The sequence below is a fragment of the Lampetra fluviatilis genome, chromosome 16 (assembly GCF_964198595.1).
Source record: "Lampetra fluviatilis chromosome 16, kcLamFluv1.1, whole genome shotgun sequence".
Lineage (NCBI taxonomy): Eukaryota > Metazoa > Chordata > Hyperoartia > Petromyzontiformes > Petromyzontidae > Lampetra > Lampetra fluviatilis.
In genome coordinates, this window is record NC_136290.1 from 4,842,143 (window position 1) to 4,863,163 (window position 21,021).

General features: G+C 50.9%; 1 protein-coding gene across 2 annotated transcripts in view; it reads right to left on the minus strand.

The window, feature by feature from the left end:
• Nucleotides 1-320: 320 nt before the first annotated feature.
• Nucleotides 321-21,021, minus strand: part of LOC144936478 (SH3 and multiple ankyrin repeat domains protein 2-like) — a 672,911-nt gene continuing 652,210 nt past the window's right edge. Inside the window, exons 21-23 of one of the 2 annotated variants that reach the window (XM_078863558.1) lie at nt 19,792-19,894; nt 17,204-19,274; nt 321-3,842 (exon numbers count right to left, since the gene is read on the minus strand). In XM_078863558.1, coding sequence (XP_078719684.1) covers nt 3,188-3,842; nt 17,204-19,274; nt 19,792-19,894 — 2,829 coding nt within the window. In that variant the 3' untranslated portion in view covers nt 321-3,187. The remainder of the gene's footprint in view (nt 3,843-17,203; nt 19,275-19,791; nt 19,895-21,021) is intronic. The other variant, XM_078863557.1, reaches the window with a different exon arrangement.

Below are 21,021 nucleotides of genomic sequence, written 5' to 3' on the forward strand. Positions count from 1 at the left end.
TCTACTCACAATCCGGCTGGGTGGCATCGTGGTTGGGGTGGTCTCTACTCACAATCCGTCTGGGTGGCATCGTGGTTAGGGTGGCCTCTACTCACAATATGGCTGGGTCGCACCGTGGTTAGGGTACCTTGATCCACAATCGGAGGGGTTGCCAAACGCAACTGCTGATTTGGAAGTAAGTTCAGGCTATCATCTCTATGGGGGCCGATAAACGATAACAATTATTCTGTGGGTAGACTGGACCCGATCACGGTAATATAGAAATGTCGCCATTGGCCCCAGGGCAACCGAGGCAGATGAGCACCACTCATTTGCTCACGCGAGCAGGGAAACACTGACAAAGCAAAAAAGCCAATTGAACATGGCCTCAGGTCGATATTAGGTAGAGGCCCTGTGGTGTGCGAGTCTTGGGTGAACACCAGGCAGGTTACAGGATGTCTGCTGTCAGCAGCGATCTTCATGAAATCACGCTTCACTCTGCAGTTGACGCCAGGAGCTGGGCTTTATAAGAACGTTAAATTAAATGTATAATCGTGGTGATGAGACTGGCTCACTCCACAGGGACGTGGAATGTTCATCACCGGCTCAGGGCCATCGGTGGGAGGCGAGCACCACTCTCGATGCTTGTTTGCTCGAGCGCGGGAGAAACTTTGAACGGAGAATGCTAATGCTGTACAAGTGTTTACTTACACACTTGACGAATCCAGCTGTCGAATGCAAGTTGCCCCTTGGCAGAGAAAGCAAACGAGGTGACGAATGGAAGGCAAAGTAATATCCGCAACACAAACATTGCTACGCGTCAAGCAGGAAGACCAAAATACACGTGACATTGTTTGCGCGTCGTGAAACATAAAGACAAAGAAATCTAAAATGAGTCTCAAAATACACCCTTGCTTTCTTTAAACACCGAAAAGTAGTTTCAACATAAACTATGTTTAAACGATATATTTATTTATATATGTCATGTCGTCATTTGGACGCAATTATATTTCGCGCCCAAGAAACAAAAGCGACGGGATTTCCATGGCGCGCAAAGGAACGCAAAAACCTCTTCCGTGTGACAGCAAGTCGTGAGGGCTCCACGCGACTCTGTTAATGTTCGTGACCGAGCGGGCGAAGAGGATTATACGCGCAGCGGGCGGAGTGATTCGACCGTCCGTTAATACGTCGCGTTTAACAATGGCAAAGCATTTTGCAAATCGTGCTCTCGTTAAGATTTCAAGAAGCGCTAAAATTTATTTTGGTTACGATGGCAAAAACGTCCCCCCCCCCCACAAAAAAACTCGGTTTTTATCAAGGGTAAGGTTTTTTTGTTATTTTGTTATTTTGTTTTAAAAGTTTGATTATCATGAATGTATTTGCTGTTGAATAAGATGTAGCAAGCTTCACTCCACTAATGTTCACGCTCATGGTGTTGGGCTAATCAATACACTTATGATGTTGAGATTATTAACTCTATGCGGAATAATATATGATCTCGGTACATTCTTCACCTTTCTAAATGTACTTTTATTTGTTTTAAGATATAGACTACCCAAGTATAATAACCCTGTAAATATACAAAGTTCATATGAAAAACAACACTGTCACGTGTCGTAGTGTATTTGCAAACTGTACAATATTTGGCAACTTTATATGCATCAGAAACCCTAATGACACCCCTGGGTTATGGATTTAAAAGTCCGTGAACTCATAACCCCTTTACTCCTCCTAAGCGATCCCACATTCAAGAGAACAGCTCAATATACCTCGATCATTCCACAAAACAAAAAAAAAACCACCCACTTAATTTATACTTTGCAGCGCCATCACGCAAATTACATAAACTAGTTCTTTCTTTCATAGAATATTTTAATTCTTCTCAGCAAGCAAAAAAAAAATGTACGAATATTTGTTTTATTTAAATATATATTTGCTAAACAAAAAGGGGGATAATAGGAGACCCCCATCGGATTATGAAACAGTGCGTTTACACCATTTACAAATTGACATCTGTAAATTAATACAGAACAAAAACTGAATCAGAACAAAAACTGAATCGATCAACTCAGTTGAGATTTATACCGATTCACCAAAAATTTAAGAGATACACTGACTCATTACAATGTGGATCACTCCAAAAAAACCTATTACACCTTAACATAGGGTAGTAGTTGTTACTTAAACTCTACATATTTAAGGAGCAAACACATGCGCAAGCATGGAAATGTGGGACGTTCCATTATTTCCTAAGGGGGTCCCGTCTTACCACTGGCTAAATAATCCACCCTCCCCCCCCAAATCCACTGCCAAAACGAACAAAAAAAACATTGCAGCTGTCAAGCATGAAGCAAAGATCCAGTGATTAAAAGGAAACTACCATATTCTTTTCAAAAACATTTACACATTACGATCTTTACATTGCTTTGTCCAGTGTAAGCATCAACACTTTCATTTTAATGGTCAAAAAAGATTATCCAAAGGGGCGCTTCGACGAGCCTCCAACCGTGTATTGCATTTTGTGCCCATGCGTTGACCTTTCCAGAATTTAGATCGAAGAGGAAAGCACGGTAAAGTGAACTCGTGGAGTAGTCTTTCTCATCGGGAGTAGGGGGGGGGGCAAGGGGCTGTGTGACGTGTCGCGCAGTGGATACCATGAACCTTTTCACATCGACGCTCGACGACCTCTGCGAACAAACCGATAAAACTCCCCCCCCCCCACACGGTCATTTCTTCTGATGCAATACAAAGTAGTGCTAAAAAGGTCCATTTGAACGAGACCCCCCCAGGGGGGGGGGGGGGTTCCGTTACTCGGTACGCGACGAGGGCCGAATACGGGATGTTAAAAAATAACCTGGCATCCTCGCTAAGGCCTTTCATTCCATTCCCTCCAAAATTTCTATACGCAGAAAAGTAGGTCTTGTTCGTAACGTGTAACCGAGTACCGTTTTTTTTATAAACAAATTCAAATAAAAAGCAAGAGAAACACTTTTTTTGCATTGCCGTTGCTGCAGCTGTAAATATATATATATTTTGCGTCCTGGTATTGTATTTTTTTTCCGACACATTTTTCTTGTATTTCTGTATGCGGTGATATTGGTAGTGCCCACATTTTCTGTGCGAGTGGGAGACAAGAGAGAGAGAGAGGAGGAGAGAGAGAGAAAGTGAGCGAGAGAAACACGGAAAAAAATGTGACGTCTGGAAGTCATTATCTGCTCAGCAGCTGCCTCAGGGCTCGCTCGATGTTCATGCGGTGGCCAACGCGCGTCACGCCCAGCTCCACAAAGTCCTCCTTCTCCAGGTTGGGGAGGTGCGTGCCCTCGATCTCGTTGTCCAGAAAGCGCTCCTTGTGCTCGCTGAGGTTCAGGCTGTCGAGCCAGTCCGCCACGTCGTATTTGCTCCACAGGCCGATCGGCTTCTGTGAAAATGGCTTGCCGCCGTCGGCGGCGCCCGCGCCCTGGGCCTTGCTCGCCACTGGATTCGAGTTGAGGCTCGAATTCGCCGCCGCCACCGCCGCCGGGACCTCGTTGGAGTTGACCACGTGGCCGCCGTGGTTCGGGTTAGGGTGTGGCGCAGCCTTTGCGTTCAGGGCCAGCGTTTGCGGGGGGCTGGGTCCCGGTTTTTGGCTGGGAGCCAGACTGAGGTTCGAGTTGGCGACAGCACCCGGCGGCGTTGTTGGAGTGGCGACGTCCGGCCGTGACGGGGAGTTTGGCGACGGCGAATTCGGGGTCCTCGCGACGGTGGACGAGGCCTCGGGGTCGTCTGCTGTCGGTGTTGTTGTGCCCGCGGCGCCCGGTAGCTTCATGATGGGCTGGCTCGTTTTCGGGCGCACGGTGAACGTCGCTCCGAAGGGACCAGTCGGCCTTTGGAGACAAAGCGACAAAGCGATTGCTTGTATTAATAATCACATTCTAGAGCGTGCGACGCTGCCTCCCAATAGCAACGATGAAGATAAGTGCAGTAGAGGTTATATGGCGGCAGAAATTCACTTTTTACATTGTCCTGTGGTGGAATTGCCCTCAGCATCGGCCTATGAAATCTTCAACAGGGACTCTAGGCCAACTGAACTAAGCACCGCCCTGTATAGGTTCTAGTATTGAACGACTTCATTTGTATGGGTAAAGGTGCAGCCCTGCAAATACTCGCACATGCCACTGCTGACGAAAAAAAAAGCTTCCACGAGAGGGAGTGCAGGAGAACCACACTGGAGGGTATCTGGGCTGCTCTTCCATGCATAGCCCTGCGTCTGGGAAAATGTGGACTCTATCCCACTGCAACACAACCTGCTAGTCAACTAAATGTGGTGTACCCATTCCTACTGCTTGGGTGGACAGAGGAGTGGGGGCAAGGGGGAGAGGTAGTGAGGGATATCAGAAATTTGCACCATTGCTTCAACTCCCATGCCGGGAGATAGAACCGGATGCTCACCCCGAGCTCGCATTACTCTTTTGGCGTCCTCTGGTCTAACACCGTTTAAGACGAGGCTCAAAAGAAAGCTGTCTCTGGTGGAAACCAATCAGTTTCAAAGACAATGCATATATTATCAGAGTGTGTTTTTTGTTTGCATTTTGACCACAAGTATTGTGGTTAATGCAGACATGATTCCTTGTAAACGGTTTCAGTTTGGTGTTTTAACAACTTAACACAGCTGTTTTGTTGCCAGACAAAAGGGGAAAACATTCTCATTTAAATGTTGCTGAGGCAAGGTGGCCCTGTGGCTCTATCTGGCCTGGTACTCTAATCAGGGCACCCGCCTCGCACCACTGCGAGGCTGGGAGTTCAAATTCGAATTGGAGCTCAACTCAGCCCGTCGTCCATCTTGGATGAGACAAAATGAGTCAAAAGTGTCCGTTACTGTGGAGAGACTGCTGCCTGTCAACGTAATGTGGAATTTCCACTGCTCGCTGCACACTGCCAGTTGAGATGAGTTGTGCCCAACCAATGTCCCAGCGCAGGGTCACATTTTCGTTTTACTTTTTACACACACACATACACGCACTTATGTAACCATACATCGTAAGTAAACAAATGTTATATATATACATGCTGCCTTGGTGCAATAGTCAGCACACTAAACTTGCCATCCAGAGGTCACCGGTTCGGTCTGATCTCTCGGCGCGGCAGTTTAAACTATGGTGAAATTATCTTAAATCTCACCCCCCCCCCCCCCCCCCCAGCATGGAAGAGTAGGTCAAACACCATCTACAGGAGTAGGTCCAACACCATCTACAGTAGTTCACACACTATCTACAGGAGTAAGTGAAACAGCATCTACAGGATTAGGTCAAACACCATCTACAGGAGTAGGTCACTCACCATCTACAGGAGTAGGTCAAACACCATCTACAGGAGTAGGTCAAACACCATCTACAGGAGTAGGTCAAACACCATCTACAGGAGTAGTTCACACACCATCTACAGGAGTAAGTGAAACACCATCTACAGGAGTAGGTCAAACACCATCTACAGGAGTAGGTCACTCACCATCTACAGGAGTAGGTCAAACACCATCTGCAGGAGTAGGTCAAACACCATCTACAGGAGTAGGTCAAACACCATCTACAGGAGTAGGTCAACACCATCTACAGGAGTAGGTCACACACCATCTACAGGAGTAGGTCAAACACCACCCACAGGAGTAGGTCAAACACCATCTACAGGAGAAGGTCAAACACCATCTACAGGAGTAGGTCACACACCATCTACAGGAGTAGGTCAAACACCATCTACAGGAGTAGGTCAAACACCATCTACAGGAGTAGGTCAAACACCATCTACAGGAGTAGGTCAAACACCATCTACAGGAGTAGGTCAAACACCATCTACAGGAGAAGGTCAAACACCATCTACAGGAGTAGGTCACACACCATCTACAGGAGTAGGTCAAACACCATCTACAGGAGTAGGTCAAACACCATCTACAGGAGAAGGTCAAACACCATCTACAGGAGTAGGTCACACACCATCTACAGGAGTAGGTCAAACACCATCTACAGGAGTAGGTCACACACCATCTATAGGAGTAGGTCAAACACCACCCACAGGAGTAGGTCACTCACCATCTACAGGAGTAGGTCAAACACCATCTACAGGAGTAGGTCACTCACCATCTACAGGAGTAGGTCAAACACCACCCACAGGAGTAGGTCAAACACCATCTACAGGAGTAGGTCAAACACCATCTACAGGAGTAGGTCAAACACCACCCACAGGAGTAGGTCACACACCATCTACAGGAGTAGGTCAAACACCATCTACAGGAGTAGGTCACTCACCATCTACAGGAGTAGGTCAAACACCACCCACAGGAGTAGGTCAAACACCATCTACAGGAGAAGGTCAAACACCATCTACAGGAGTAGGTCACACACCATCTACAGGAGTAGGTCAAACACCATCTACAGGAGTAGGTCACACACCATCTACAGGAGTAGGTCAAACACCATCTACAGGAGTAGGTCAAACACCACCCACAGGAGTAGGTCAAACACCATCTACAGGAGAAGGTCAAACACCATCTACAGGAGTAGGTCACACACCATCTACAGGAGTAGGTCAAACACCATCTACAGGAGTAGGTCACTCACCATCTACAGGAGTAGGTCACACACCATCTACAGGAGTAGGTCAAACACCATCTACAGGAGTAGGTCACTCACCATCTACAGGAGTAGGTCAAACACCATCTACAGGAGTAGGTCAAACACCATCTACAGGAGTAGGTCAAACACCATCTACAGGAGTAGGTCACACACCATCTACAGGAGTAGGTCAAACACCATCTACAGGAGTAGGTCACACACCATCTACAGGAGTAGGTCAAACACCATCTACAGGAGTAGGTCAAACACCATCTACAGGAATAGGTCAAACACCATCTACTGGAGTAGGTCAAACACCATCTACAGGAGTAGGTCAAACACCATCTACAGGAGTAGGTCAAACACCATCTACAGGAGTAGGTCACACACCATCTATAGAAGTAGGTCAAACACCATCTACAGGAGTAGATCACACACCATCTACAGGAGTAGATCACATACCATCTACAGGAGTAGGTCACTCACCATCTACAGGAGTAGGTCAAACACCATCTACAGGAGTAGGTCAAACACCATCTACAGGAGTAGGTCAAACACCATCTACAGGAGTAGGTCACTCACCATCTACAGGAGTAGGTCGCACACCATCTACAGGAGTAGGTCAAACACCATCTACAGGAGTAGGTCGCACACCATCTACAGGAGTAGGTCAAACACCATCTACAGGAGTAGGTCACTCACCATCTACAGGAGTAGGTCAAACACCATCTACAGGAGTAGGTCAAACACCATCTACAGGAGTAGGTCAAACACCATCTACAGGAGTAGGTCAAACACCATCTACAGGAGTAGGTCAAACACCATCTACAAGAGTAGGTCAAACACTATCTAAAGGAGTAGGTCACACACTATCTACAGGAGTAGGTCAAACACCATCTACAGGAGTAGGTCGCACACCATCTACAGGAGTAGGTCAAACACCATCTACAGGAGTAGGTCACTCACCATCTACAGGAGTAGGTCAAACACCATCTACAGGAGTAGGTCAAACACCATCTACAGGAGTAGGTCAAACACCATCTACAGGAGTAGGTCAAACACCATCTACAGGAGTAGGTCAAACACCATCTACAAGAGTAGGTCAAACACTATCTAAAGGAGTAGGTCACACACTATCTACAGGAGTAGGTCAAACACCATCTACAGGAGTAGGTCAAACACCATCTACAGGAGTAGGTCAAACACCATCTACAGGAGTAGGTCAAACACCATCTACAGGAGTAGATCACTCACCATCTACAGGAGTAGGTCACACACCATCTACAGTAGTAGGTCACTCACCATCTACAGGAGTAGGTCAAACACCATCTACAGGAGTAGGTCAAACACCATCTACAGGAGGTCACACACCATCTACAAGGGCTCTGTAGAAACCATTACAGCGGACGCCCTTCCATCAGCAGCGGTGGGAGTAAGAATTCGACAAGAATGTGACCTGTTTTACAAGTGAACGCGTGCGTATGTGGACACTCGCGTCTTCGCATAGCCGAACCACAACGCACCCACGAGGCCGCAAATCACAGCCGCTCACAATTCACAGGGGTGAGATGTTAACTACCTCGCCTGGTATACAGGAGGTCGTGGGTTCGATCCCAACCCTGACGCATGTATATTGGAGTGTGCGTGCCTCTCTCCCCGCGGTCGTGTGGATTTTTCTCTGGGTCCTCCGGTTTTTCCCTCCACATTTAAAATCAACATGCGTTCAGAGCATTTGGCTGCTGATATACATTTTCACTCGATAAGCCACTTCATTGAGATATCATTTGTGATAACCAGGTCGCTTCTGAAAAATAACTACATAGCTCAGTGGGCCTTACCTGGTAAAATAAAACAGTTTAGGTTTGAATTGTTTCGTCTTCGGCCACTCTAACAATGGCGTTCTCCCTCGCAATCGACAGGACGCGGCGCTTCCACCCCGTCCCACTGGCAGCGGCGTCGGCGGCGGTGCCCGCAGGAGGTGCCGGTGGTGGGCAAGGGGGCCAGGAAAGGGGGCAAAAATGCAGACTGCGCTTTGCTGCTGCCCCGGCTTGGCTGCGTCGGTTTTTATTCATTTATGTATTGCCTCTTCCGCTGCTACTGCTGCTGCTGCTGTTTAAAAATGACATCAGACTTTCAAAAGAGAACATAACGAACGCACGGCCCAACCCAGGGCACGAGCATCGCCGCTGGGCAGCCAACTGCCGCCGTCACACTTTCCGCAGCGCAAGCCAAGCAAGGCAGATTTTTTTTTTACATTAAAAACGTAACTGCTGTGAATAGACTAATATTGATAGGTTGCTCTTGTTATTATTATACACACAGGTATTACTTCGTAGATGTTATCGTGACCAAATGCATCACGCTCGGGTTACTGCACTCGTAATTTCTCTATAAAGCCCCCCCCCCTCCCCGCAAACAGACGAATGTCACGTCACGCTGAGAAGCGACCCTGTTGGATGACACAAAACTATTTATGGTAATTGTGAGTCCCTTTATCTAGCCAGAAAACAAATCCTCACTCAGTCTCACAACTCTTTCGCTAAGCGGCAGTTGTTCGTCCGATTAATTTCCGGAGTACTTTTAAACTAAACTACTTTTATTTTACCAGGTAAGGCCCACTGAGCTATATAGCTCTTTTTCAGATGCAACCTGGCCACAAACGATATATCAACGAAGTAACTCATTACATGGAAATGTATAGCAGGTCAAATACTCTGAACGCACGTTGATTTTAAATGTGGAGGGAAAAACAGGAGGACCTGGAGAAAAATCCACACAACAACGGGGAGAGAGAGAGACACGCAAACTCCAAATATACAGGTGCCAGGGTCTGGATTGAACCCATGACCTCCTGTATACCGGGTGAGGTAGTTAACATCTCACCACAGAGGGGCACCGAGGTGCCTGGAAGAAATCCCACAGATCCAAGGGGATGTTGACCTATGTTGCTGTACTGCCTCTCGGAGGCACCCAGTTGCCTTGCAGGTGGGGTGTCTCCAGCACATGATGTTCACATGATCCACTAACCCCACCTAAATGTTTCTGGATTATAGGTGAACATCACCATATTTGCTTTTGTGCGCATGAATATTATGCATATGGAAGGGGGTGAAAGTAGGGGGCGGTTCAGAGCCTGGAATAAAAGCTATTTAATAAAAAAAAAATGTATAACTCTAGGTTTACTTATCGGCGAGCTGAAGCGATAATTATTGGCGCATCAAACGCTCGTACACCATGTGACAATTAAATTTGTTTGGCTGTGTCAGGTGCTGCAGGGTTCTTAGCGACGCAGCTTTGGCCAGATCATTATGTAGTCTAACCCCTCCACCCCCCCAAAAAAACAATGATGAATCACATTGAACCTAACGCTGCAAGACCAAAATAATCCGTCAGATCTCAGGCTTGAACAACCGCTGCTGCTATTGCACTTTGCCGGCAATAGGGGGTCGTAGTGTCCTCCACATCGCCGACGAGTGCGCGAATCCACGCACACGCTGGCGGCATTGCTTGCAATCCACACATCTTAACACGTCGGCGGCTTTCGCGAACCTATATTATCCATAATAACGTTTTTTTGGGGGGTTAGATCGTGTAAATATAAATGTGTCGTTAACCCTACCACCAGCATCCGACACAGTAAATTCCGGAAGGTTTGTCACCTTCAGTGCCGGCCCGAGCCTCTTGGGGGCCCTAAGCAGAATTTGATTTGGGGGCCCCCCTCCCACCACGCAGACTCATCTGTGCTAGAAGGTGGCCAGGGGGCCCCAAGCAGCCGCTTAGTTCGCTTATGCCTCGGGCCGGCCCTGGTCACCTTAACAAAACGTGCCAATTGGTTACTACTTCAGCACACCGTTTGTTTTGGAGAGTAAACCCACAACATTTACATTTTGAGTACGACGTTACACTCGTCATTACAACCAGCTTCTTCAGGCACATTTTCGCTGGTCATTACAACCAGCTTCATCAGGCAAATTTGCCAGAATTCTGGCAAATCGGCTGATGTTTATGTCATCTAACCCAAAAATAAGCTTTAATATGAGAAAAAAAAATATATTTTCAATCCGCACAGCGTCTATCGCCTCCTTGGATTTGTTGAATTACCTTAACATTCAACTCCGACACATATAGTTGCCCCCCCCCCCCCACCATGCCACACAAAAGAAAGAGAGACTGAGACAGCGTCCAGCAGGCCAGCCAGTGACTGGCAGTTGTCCGTGGCTCCTGAGCAGAGAGAGGTTAGAAGCTGGCTTTTAAAGCCGCAAGTTCTTTAGTGACCAGAGTTGGCCAAGAGATCTCTCCGTGCAACTGAGATGAAGACTTCCACATTATTGAGGTGGCCCAAGTAAACGTGGCTAGTAGTGCCGCCTTGCCGCGCGTGGTGCCCGTGTGCGTGGAGTGCGGAATTCGGTTTTGTTGTTTCTATGGCTTTGGTTTCAGACGATTGATTTTGGGGAGGGGGGGGTCAGAACATTTGTGCGGACGGATTAGGAACGGTGGTTCAACAGAGAGACAAAACTTGTTTGGGAGCAGGTTGTGTGGCAAAAGTGACGCTAAACAATTTCATGCGCCGTCCGCCTCCAGTCACCACCCATTGGACTGCACGCTTCTGATTACGCAACAAAAGCATGACAATGTGGGGGGAGGCGGAGGCAATATAATTGACGTTCGTGTCTGTGATGGAAATGTAAATTATACTGTACAAACAATAATACTGGTAGGAACCTCCTGGTTACACCGGCCTACAGGGGATTATTCTGTCTGTCTGTCCTGCATCCAAAAATGACAGGGGTGGGGCTGGGTGGGGAGGGTGGGGAGGGTGGGGAGGGGCTGGGTGGGGGGTGGGAGGGGTGGGGCTGGGTGGGGTGGGGCTGAGTGGAGTGGGGCTGAGTGGGGTGGGGCTGAGTGGGGTGGGGCTGAGTGGGGTGGGGCTGAGTGGGGTGGGGCTGAGTGGGGTGGGGTTGAGTGGGGTGGGGCTGAGTGGGGTGGGGCTGAGTGGGGAGGGGCTGGTCACCCCGTGGGTGCCCTTATAAAACTCAACGTTTAACCTACTCACGCCGGCTTGTGCCCGCCCTCACAGTCGGCCATATTTGCGGAATACACCACGCCGCCGTTGACCCTGGCCATCGACCAAGCAACCCAACATTCCAACCAGCTCCATCCGCAGGAATGTGTTAATGCCCACAAGCTGCGAAGTCAGAGCATCTCCCTGCTCACAGAGCGTGGAGCAGTCTCATCACCTCCATTGATCTCCATGGGTTCAGTTTCATGAACTTCACGAGTCTTTTTCTTTTTACCAGGTAAGGCCCACTGAGCTATGTAGCTATTTTTAAGAAGCGACCTGGCCACAAATGATAGCTCAACGAAGTGGCTTATCATCATGTGGAAATTTATAGCAGCCAAATACTCGAAACGCACATTTTGAAATGTGGAAGGAATAACCAGAAGACCAGTGAAAAATCCACGCGATCACGGGGAGAACATGAAAACTCCAAGTATACAGGCGTGAGAGTCGGGATCGAACCCACGACCTCCTGTATACCAGGCAAGGTAGTTAACATCTCACCAACGTGGCTCCCAACATGTTTCCAAGGTCGGAGACAGTTTCTCTTGAGGACATCTACTTTTAATGGGTGGATGCCCAGATTTGAACCCAGGAACACAGCCATGCTTGGCCCAGTGTTCTGACGCAATGTTTGCTTACCTAACCACATCTAGGACATCGAGTGTTGACTTGCCAGAGTGGTACCTATTTTATTAACTTCAAAAGAATAATGGGTTGGTTCGACTTCAGACAAATATTTGAATCAAGTATTCTTATGAATCTAAAACCAAACGCTTTGTTATTTTTCCAGGTAAAGCCCACTGAGCTATATCGCTATTTTTAAGAAGCGACCTGGCCACAAATGATAGCTCAACTAAGTGGCTCATTATGTGAAAATTTATAGCAGCCAAATACTCTAAACACATGTTGGAGAAAAATGTGGAGAGAAAAATGTGGAGGGAAAAATGTGGAGAGAAAAACTGAAGGACCAGGAAAGAAATCCAAATGATCACGGCAAAATCATGCAATCTCCAAATGCACAGGTGTAGTGTATAACTCGGAGACACTAACAGTAGGAGGCACTATATTTATTATGGCCTTCACAGGGACAAGAGGTAACTATGCTAGGGTCAGGACAGCTAACAGGCTGCCTGACCAACGACGCCGACGAGGTAAAGATGGTGACGAGGCCTCCAGCAGCACGACGGTTCCACTCCAAGCAACAGTCCCGAACCCTCGCTCGGGGTCTTTCCTTGATACACCCAGCGTGGCCTCGCTCCGCCTTCGACACACGCCCCCCCTCTAGAACCCACCAGAAGGTTCCGGGGCTTTACCACACGTATCCCCTCTGTCCCCCTTGCCTCACATCCCTCTCTCCGGCTCATAACGTCCTGCTGGCAGACAGGGCTACTACACCTCCGATCCCCTTCTGTGCAGGCAACCAGCGCTATGCGCCAGTGACCCAATTCCACGTCACTACACAGGCACCGTCAGGGTCAGGATCGAACCCACAGACTCCTGCACACCAGGTGAGGGAGATAACATCTCGCCACCGTGGCAACCCTAACCAGTGAGACACCCGGCCAAATTTCTCACAAGCTCAGAATATTAAATGCATGATACATCAATGTGGAATATTATTATCAAACACTGTTCGAATTTTCATCGAGTCAAGCCAGCTGGTTGGAAATGAATATGAACATGTAATTATTGCACATAGCATCTGCATGACACCAGTACAAACGCTCTTGAAAAGTGGGGAAACGTTTGACACAACAAAGACACAGCTCCTGGCAACAACCCAAAAGGCGTGAGCCATTGTCAGTGTTAGTTTACAATCTGCTATCTTAATGAAGTACTGTAACACAGTCAGGAGAGGGTGAATTTCCACGACCACCACCACCAAGATTCCACACTTTTTTCCAGTAAAGTGAATGGTTATGGTTTGTTAGGGTTTCACCCATTTGGTTAGATGGGATGTGGATGGAGTAAAAGAGAGTAAATACCCACACTGCACCCCACCGCTGCAAGTGATGTGCCGACACGTTACCTACTGCCGCACATTTCTCTGTGACCTCTCAATACTTTCATGCTTGTGCTGGGGAATGACGCAGGGCTTTGAATGCCTTTACCCTGCAATAAACCCCCGTTTGAAGGCAACTGCGTATCTTGTTTAACTCAGTGTTATTAAATGTAAAAAAGAAGCATTCTGTATGAGATTTGTGTTTTTCACCGAGGTGCCATCGGGTCAACAATGGCCTAACAACGCGCGTCTTGGGCTCACGTGTTGTTTGTAAAGCATCCAGCAGCTGCCCTTGCTGCGTGGTTTTCAGTTTTACAGCTAAGCCACAGTGCAAATAAAAACACGTCCCAGCAGGATTCACATCCAAAACCAGTTACCGCAAATGGCCCCATCGGTGGTATTTAATGCTCGAGTTGAAGCTGCAAGTCAGCAAGTCCCTCGCGAAATGTTACATAACTATTGAGAGAGGAATACCATAATGCCCTCTCTCTTGGCTAAGTAAGATTTTAGCAGCTGGCATAACTGACAGCGAAGAGGTCATCGCATTCAATGTCAATTGCATCCCGCTACAACATACGCAGCGTCAGCTACAGCAGGAGCAGCATCATCATCAAATCCACCAGCATGTTTTCAGAGGCGGCTGAAGGCTGCTCTCATCCATTTCGTTGGGCCTACGAGGAACGTCGGAGCCTGGACTCCGCAGAGCCCCCGAGTCGCGACCGTCAAAGCCTTTTCACGAATGTGTGCATTGCTACCGTTGACGTCATCACACCTGTCCATCGCTTCCTTCCTCATGCCAGATCCCGCAACTGTTGTTAGGTAACACCGGACCTCCAAGGCTGGCTTTCACAACATCTCATCATCAGGCTTCAGCACTTACCCTTGGGCCTGACCTCTGCGTGCCACCACAGCACCTGCGCTTCTCTACGCTGCACACCTATGAGCAAGGACGTCACCAAGAGGGTCCTCTCCGGTGTTTGGCAGCGGGTTTTTCTCTCTCCACATTGTTTAAACCCACACGTTTCGTTTGCAAAAGAAGCAAGCGTTTTAATGTGGTCTCAACTGGTTGTTAAAACCGGTCCAGTGCATTGTTGTTTATAGCTACCAAAAGGCTTAATTTATTTATTTAAAATATGCCCAACAATACACCCCAGCACCATTGCTTCTAATGCAACAGCCAATTGTTTGGCTGCATGTACAAGGCATACCGTTAAGTGAATTTTTTACCTTATTGCAGCTATCGTGGCTATGAATTGAGTGTGTGCCTGCGTGTGTGTGTATGCATGTGGATTTTAGTAGTCACGCTATTGGTAGGGTCTCTGTTAATTTTGGTTTAGCAGCCATCATTGAGAAGGTCCTGGATTTTGTTGTTGTATGTGGTTTTATCCATGATGAAAGTGGCATTTCCCTTGTCGGCTGACAGGATGACAATATTACCTCTCTTTTTTAAGTCATTCATAAAATAAATAATAGTCATCTATAAAAGAGATAATCACAGTGGGATGTGAATTATCTAAAATATATATATTCACGTTTATATAAATGTGCTGTGGGTAATTCTTTTACAGGCAGCACGCTTGACAACGGTGTCACGTCCTCATCATTAATGTCAACTTCGCCAGTCGCCCTCTTCGCCAATTCACGAAGCGACGGTGGTGGGACTTGCACCGTTACCCCTGCGCAAACCGACCCACTACGAGCAACCCGCCGACCTCCCACGACTGTTACAATGCCCGAGGGAAAGCATCACGTTCTGACAGTAGGAAGCTGTCAGAGGATAAATGAGCATATCTACTGCCTATTGTGTGTGTGTCTGTTTTCACGACTGCCTCATTGAAAAGTGACCGAAACGTCTAACGCGCATCCGAGCTGCACGGAGAGGTTACGGCACCATCTCACCTGTGAGTGGCCGGATCAGTCCAGCAGTGAGTTCCCTCACCACCGAGTCCATTGCAAACGGAGTCTTACCGCTTGCAATTGGCCCAGTGGTGAGGCAACTGACCACTGGGCCTTATCTGGTCAAATAAATCTTGTGTAAGTTTTAGTTTAATAAGAGTCAAATGAGCTAAAGCTGCAGCCCTGCAATCGTTTGCTTGTACCATTAGATGAGTTTAAATCGCATCCCGATTAGATCACGTGCCATGTGAATATATTATTTTAATGTTTTTTTTTAAAACAGAACGTTGTATTGTCACAGGAAAAAGCCACGGGTCCAGCGAAAGGTATAAGCGTTGTCGCTTTAAATATGTGGGAAGGGTCCAGTTAGTTGAGATTGTGCGGGCCACGCCGTTACAGTTGTGTGTGATGCCTCGCGTCGTTCCGCCGTTGCTTGCGGTCAACTCAAAGATTGCCGGTCCCATCGAATATTATCGGCAAGGGCTGCGCACGTAACAAGTGAGATGACGCACGCGTTGCCATCTTTTGCGGTAGCGCAAAAATGTCAACTTCGTCAGTCGGCCCTCTTCGCCAATTCACTAAGCGACGGTGGTGGGAATCGCACCGTTACTTTTTTTTGCGGTGGAGCAAAAAATGGCAACGATTTCACCGCCGCTTTGGCAACGTTATCTACACGCGGCGGAGATTCGGAAGGCAGCTTGCCGTGAGAGAGACGACTTCCGAGACGAATGAGAAAACAGTGGCGCATGCATGTCGTAAAACCTACTGCTCGAGAAGCATCACGATACGCAAATGAGCACTGGCTAATGCGAAGGTAGTGGTGTAAATTCCACATTCCTGTGGAAGGGACGAGTTCATCCACAGTATAAATGTATATATTCTACTGGTGATATGTAGTAAGTTCGTTTATCCAGCACAAAATTGAAAGTAACTCCCCACTCAAATTATCTTTACGAGTTATTCTGAACTAGTGGTGTAAATTATGCATTATTCGCCAAAGAATGACGAATACAACTTTTTCGCGGTTGTGCTGCCTGGCTCTCCGATGTGTTTCAGATCGTACGTGTACTGTACGGTGCTCGGCACACCGGGCCGACGTTTCAGCTTTGCGCGCCGGAAGCTTTCTTCGGGAATACGGCCGAAACAACTCGATCTCGCGCATAACACCGCACCGTACAATCGGAACCCATTGCCGACTTCCCACAAGCTGGCAGTCCACTTCAACGAGCGCAGAGCAACAATCCACAAAAGGAATGGCCCCCGGTTACTCTTTTCCACAACGACAGTGGGGACCGCTCCACCGCCGTGCCCGAACATCATGCGGGAGAAGGTGTGTCTTCTCCATAAATGGAACGGTCAGGGACTCGGCGTGGATTTTACTCTGGGTCGTCACTTCGCTTATCGATTCCCCCCCACTAATGTTGCGGACTCGATCTACCAGACTCCGTGTTCCGTCTCATCCCCACAGTGTTCAACCACCACACCGGTCAAAACTTTAGAACTCCATTAAGATGGTGTCTTCGGCCCCCTATCCGCCAACTTGCTATAACCTTGCTCAATTCAAGAAACGTATTGCCCGGTATGCATTACAGCGTTAACAGCGCTGTTTGCTGCTGTCCGCTCGGTCTTTTCGGGAGTCCCTGGGCCCGTGCCACTCGAGCAGCAGCTGCGTGAAACCCTTACCTCGATGCCGGCCCGGACGACCTGGTCCCCAGGAGGCTGCCGGTGCGCGTGGGCACGCTCATCTGCTGCAGCTTGGAGTTCAGCTCGTTCATGACGTTCGACTTGGCGTTGCCTGTGTCCAGGCTCCCGCCGACGACGCCGCCGTTCCTGCCCATTTCCGACGGCTGCTCCCCCCACAGCTTGGACCTCCTCGGGAAGCCCGAGGCCTTTGGCGTGGCGCCGTTGGCGCCGGGGAGCGGCGGCGCGCCTGGCGACACGGGCGTGCTGGGTGTCGACGGCCCCTTCGAGTTTTGCCTCTGCGGCGGCCCCGAGAAGGGGGGCGGCGACGAGACGTTGTTCATGGTGAACCTCGCCGGCTTGTTGGTGATCTGTGAGCGCGCGTGCTGCTGTTGCCGGTGGTGCTCCTTGTGCCCATCAGCAGCCTCCCCGCCCTCGGAGGAGACGGTGGAGACGTTGGACGCCGTCGAGACGATGCTCGTCGTCTCGCTGCTGCTCCTGCTGTCCATCTCCTCGAGGCCCGAGTCCGCGCTCGCGTCCACCGAGTCCGAGTGGCTCGCGGCGCTGGCTGCCGCGGCCGTGCCCCTCATGGGCATCTGCATCATGCTCGCCAGGATCCGCTCGTAGGGGCTCATGGAGGCCGCGGGCTTCACCGTCCTCGTGTTCCTACGCTCGGGGTCGTTGGGTTTGGTCGACCGCAGCTTGATCTTCTCCAGCACCTGGTCGCCCATCTGCTCGTCGGAGCTCTCGAAGCTGTTGCAGAACTGTAGGGGCGGCGGCAGGGGGTCCGAGAACACGAAGTCGTCCTCGCCCTCCACGCTCTGTGCCTTCTGGATCACGTGCCCCGGGGTCGCCGCCCCCGCCCCCGCAGCGGCGGCCGCCAACGCGCCGTCCGGCGGCGGATTCGGCGGCAGCGGCGGAATGGCGCTCGGGGGCTTGAGGTTCGAGGCCTCGTCCCCCGACTCCCTCTCGCCGTTGGCGACGCGGACCGCGGCGGCGGAGGAAGGGCCGTCGCCGGTCATGCTCCCGTCGACCTCGCTCCTGGACGCGCGATCGCCGGGGCGGCGCGACGACTGGCGGTTCATCGCCCGCTGCCGCGCCGCCAGAATCAACGCCATGGGCGACGTCGGCTGCAGCGCCTCGCCGGACAGAGGGTGCACGCTGCCCGCCGCCTCGCGGCCCGGGGCCATGTCGGCGCGGGGGGACTCGCTCAGGGCCGTCGGGCCGGCGGGCGGCGGCACTGTGAGCAGCGGCGACGGCGGCTCCTCCGCCCCGCCCGCCGCCTCGCCTCCCTGTCCCGTGGGCGCCGGCGCCGCCATCGACTTGCGCTTCTCCTCCAGCCGCCGCTCGCGATCGCGCACCGCGCCGGCGATGGCGGCGGCGAAGGGCCCCTTCGCGTCGCCGCCGCCGCCCTTCCCGCCTCCGCCGGCGTCGCCCGCTTCCGCGGACATCCCCTCGTACTCCACGCTGCTCGTGAGGCTCGCGTCGCCGCTGCTGCTCGTCGATGGCTCCTTGATGACGATGGACGGGATGGCGCCGGGGGCCGAGGCGCCGGGGCCCGCGGAGGCGAGCGCCGCCGCCTTCTCGGGGCTGCTCTCCACGTTGCCCTGCTTGATGAGCGTCCCCTTGCGCCGCAGCGGCTTCTTGGGGGCCCTGGCGTGCGCGACGTCGGGCTTCTCGCCGTCCCCGGGGCTCGCCGGCTCACGGTCCCGCGGGACGGCACCCCTGGCGGTGCCGTTGGACGGCGCGAGGTGGCCGCCCGCCGCCGCCGTCTCCCCGTTGGGCCTGAAGGTGGAGTGGGCCGCGCCGAACGCCGGGAGGACGGGGCTCGGCGGGGCGGGCGGCGCGTACGACGGCGGCGGCGGCGGCGGCTGGTCGTCGTCGCCGCTGGCGTCGCTGGCGTCGCCGTAGTCGGCCGGGGGGAGGGGCGGAGGGGCCATGCTGGGGGGCGGGGGGATTTCGGCCATGTCGACGACGTCCCCGAGGTCGTTCTCGTGGTAGTCGTTCAGCTCCTGGATGGAGTAGGCGAACTTCATCGGCGGCTCTGCGTACTTGCCGTTCTCCTGCGTGTCTGCTGGGGAAACGAGCGAAGTTGACGGGGTTGGTGAGACAACGAGAGATCTTTTAGGCGGGGTGGCGGCGGCGAGGTTCACGCACCGTGCAGCGAGCCTGGCGAGCTCATTTCTAGCGCTGTCACCAAGAGGTGAGGGATATCCAAACTGGTCCTGGGTGACCCCTACACAAACAGCCAGTGACCAGTGCTAACAAAGGAGAGTCAAATAATCCACGTGACAAACACGGCACGGGGGAGGCCTTCATCTAGCAGTGGATTATGCTATTGTCACAATATCGACAATTACGACAGCGTTAACCTGCTGGACGGTATTGTGGACAGAGCATTCGACTTCACCTTGTGAAGGTTTGTAAATTCTAAATAGGGTCAAGGTGCTACTCAGCCCATCATCCCTACTGGGTCTATAAACTTAGCATAACTTTACCCGAAGTCAACAACGATTGACCGTTCACGGAAAAATAATACATTGTTGTATTAGGCATATTCAAGAGAGGCGGCGAGAGGGGGCGGCACTAACCGGGTGCCTTGTACATCCCCGTGGGGTGAGAGACCGGGGGTTTCTTGGGGGTCCCAGGCACGGACGGAGTTGCCACGGGAATGGCCTGGCGTTCAAACAGCGACTGCACAGTGGGGGAGACAGTGGGGGAGCAGAATAAGAATATTTATTTACACTGGAGGAATCCGATGAGCTATAAAGCTCTTTTTCGCAGATGCCCAGTCGGGGCGGGCAAGAACCTTACAACGGCAAACAATACAAAAAACATTATAGCAGCGGCGGGGGGAGCGGCGGGGGGAGCAGTCGGGGGAGTGGTGGGGCGAGGGGGGTGAACGGTAGTGGAGTAGGGGGAAGTGGTGGGGGGAAGGGTAGGGAGGGGGCGGTGGGGGGGAGAGCTGGATGAACAAGAACACCAGCTTTAAGCAAACAGGTAGCTTTATTTATTTATATGTTTATTACTGACATGCTCATCAAGGTGAGGATGTGGTTAGATGCTCACCACCCAGAATGGCGGATTAAACAATGGCCAAGTTTTTTATTTGGTCCCCCTACCCACCCCAACCAACACCCTCCCCACCTCTGTCCATTCCACGGTATAAATGGCCGGATAGTTGATCGGCAGGCCACGTTTGGCGGGGTAAAGTGTGCGTCACCCCGTGTGCTTCTCAAGACACCTGGCCACCAAGGAAGAGTAGGCCTAGTGCTCCCTCTCGTCGTGGAGGCCCCTTACCCAGCAGTGGGATGAGCGGGCAGTTTCAGGGCTGCGCCTTGCACGCAGCTGTCCAAAGGAGAACTCTGGGGGGCACTGACGTCACTGACAGGGCCGTGATACACGGCGCTACACAGTCCACTACCTCCTGGACAACAACGTTTATGCTCCGCTGTCCTACACCTTGACATTTTTTGAAACCTACACTTTATTAATAGACGTGTTTTCTCCCATGGCTCTTGCCCGGTTTAATTCCTGATTGATTGGGTTGACTTACGATTTTTATTTTGTTCTCATTAACATGGAAATGTATCTGTGGCCTTGAAACAGACTGAGAGCGATGATTAATGGCGCAGTGGGTTGTGCAGGTGAGTTTGGTGTGCTTATGTGGGCGCGTGAGCTCACGAGCGGTCATGCAGCGGTTGGCGCACTGCGCTACGAACCCACACGGCAACCCGATACGTTGACATCAGCGGTAGGGAGACAAAAGCGTCCGTGCGTGGTGCTGGCCACACCACCCCCCTCGTGCGATTATGCTGGAC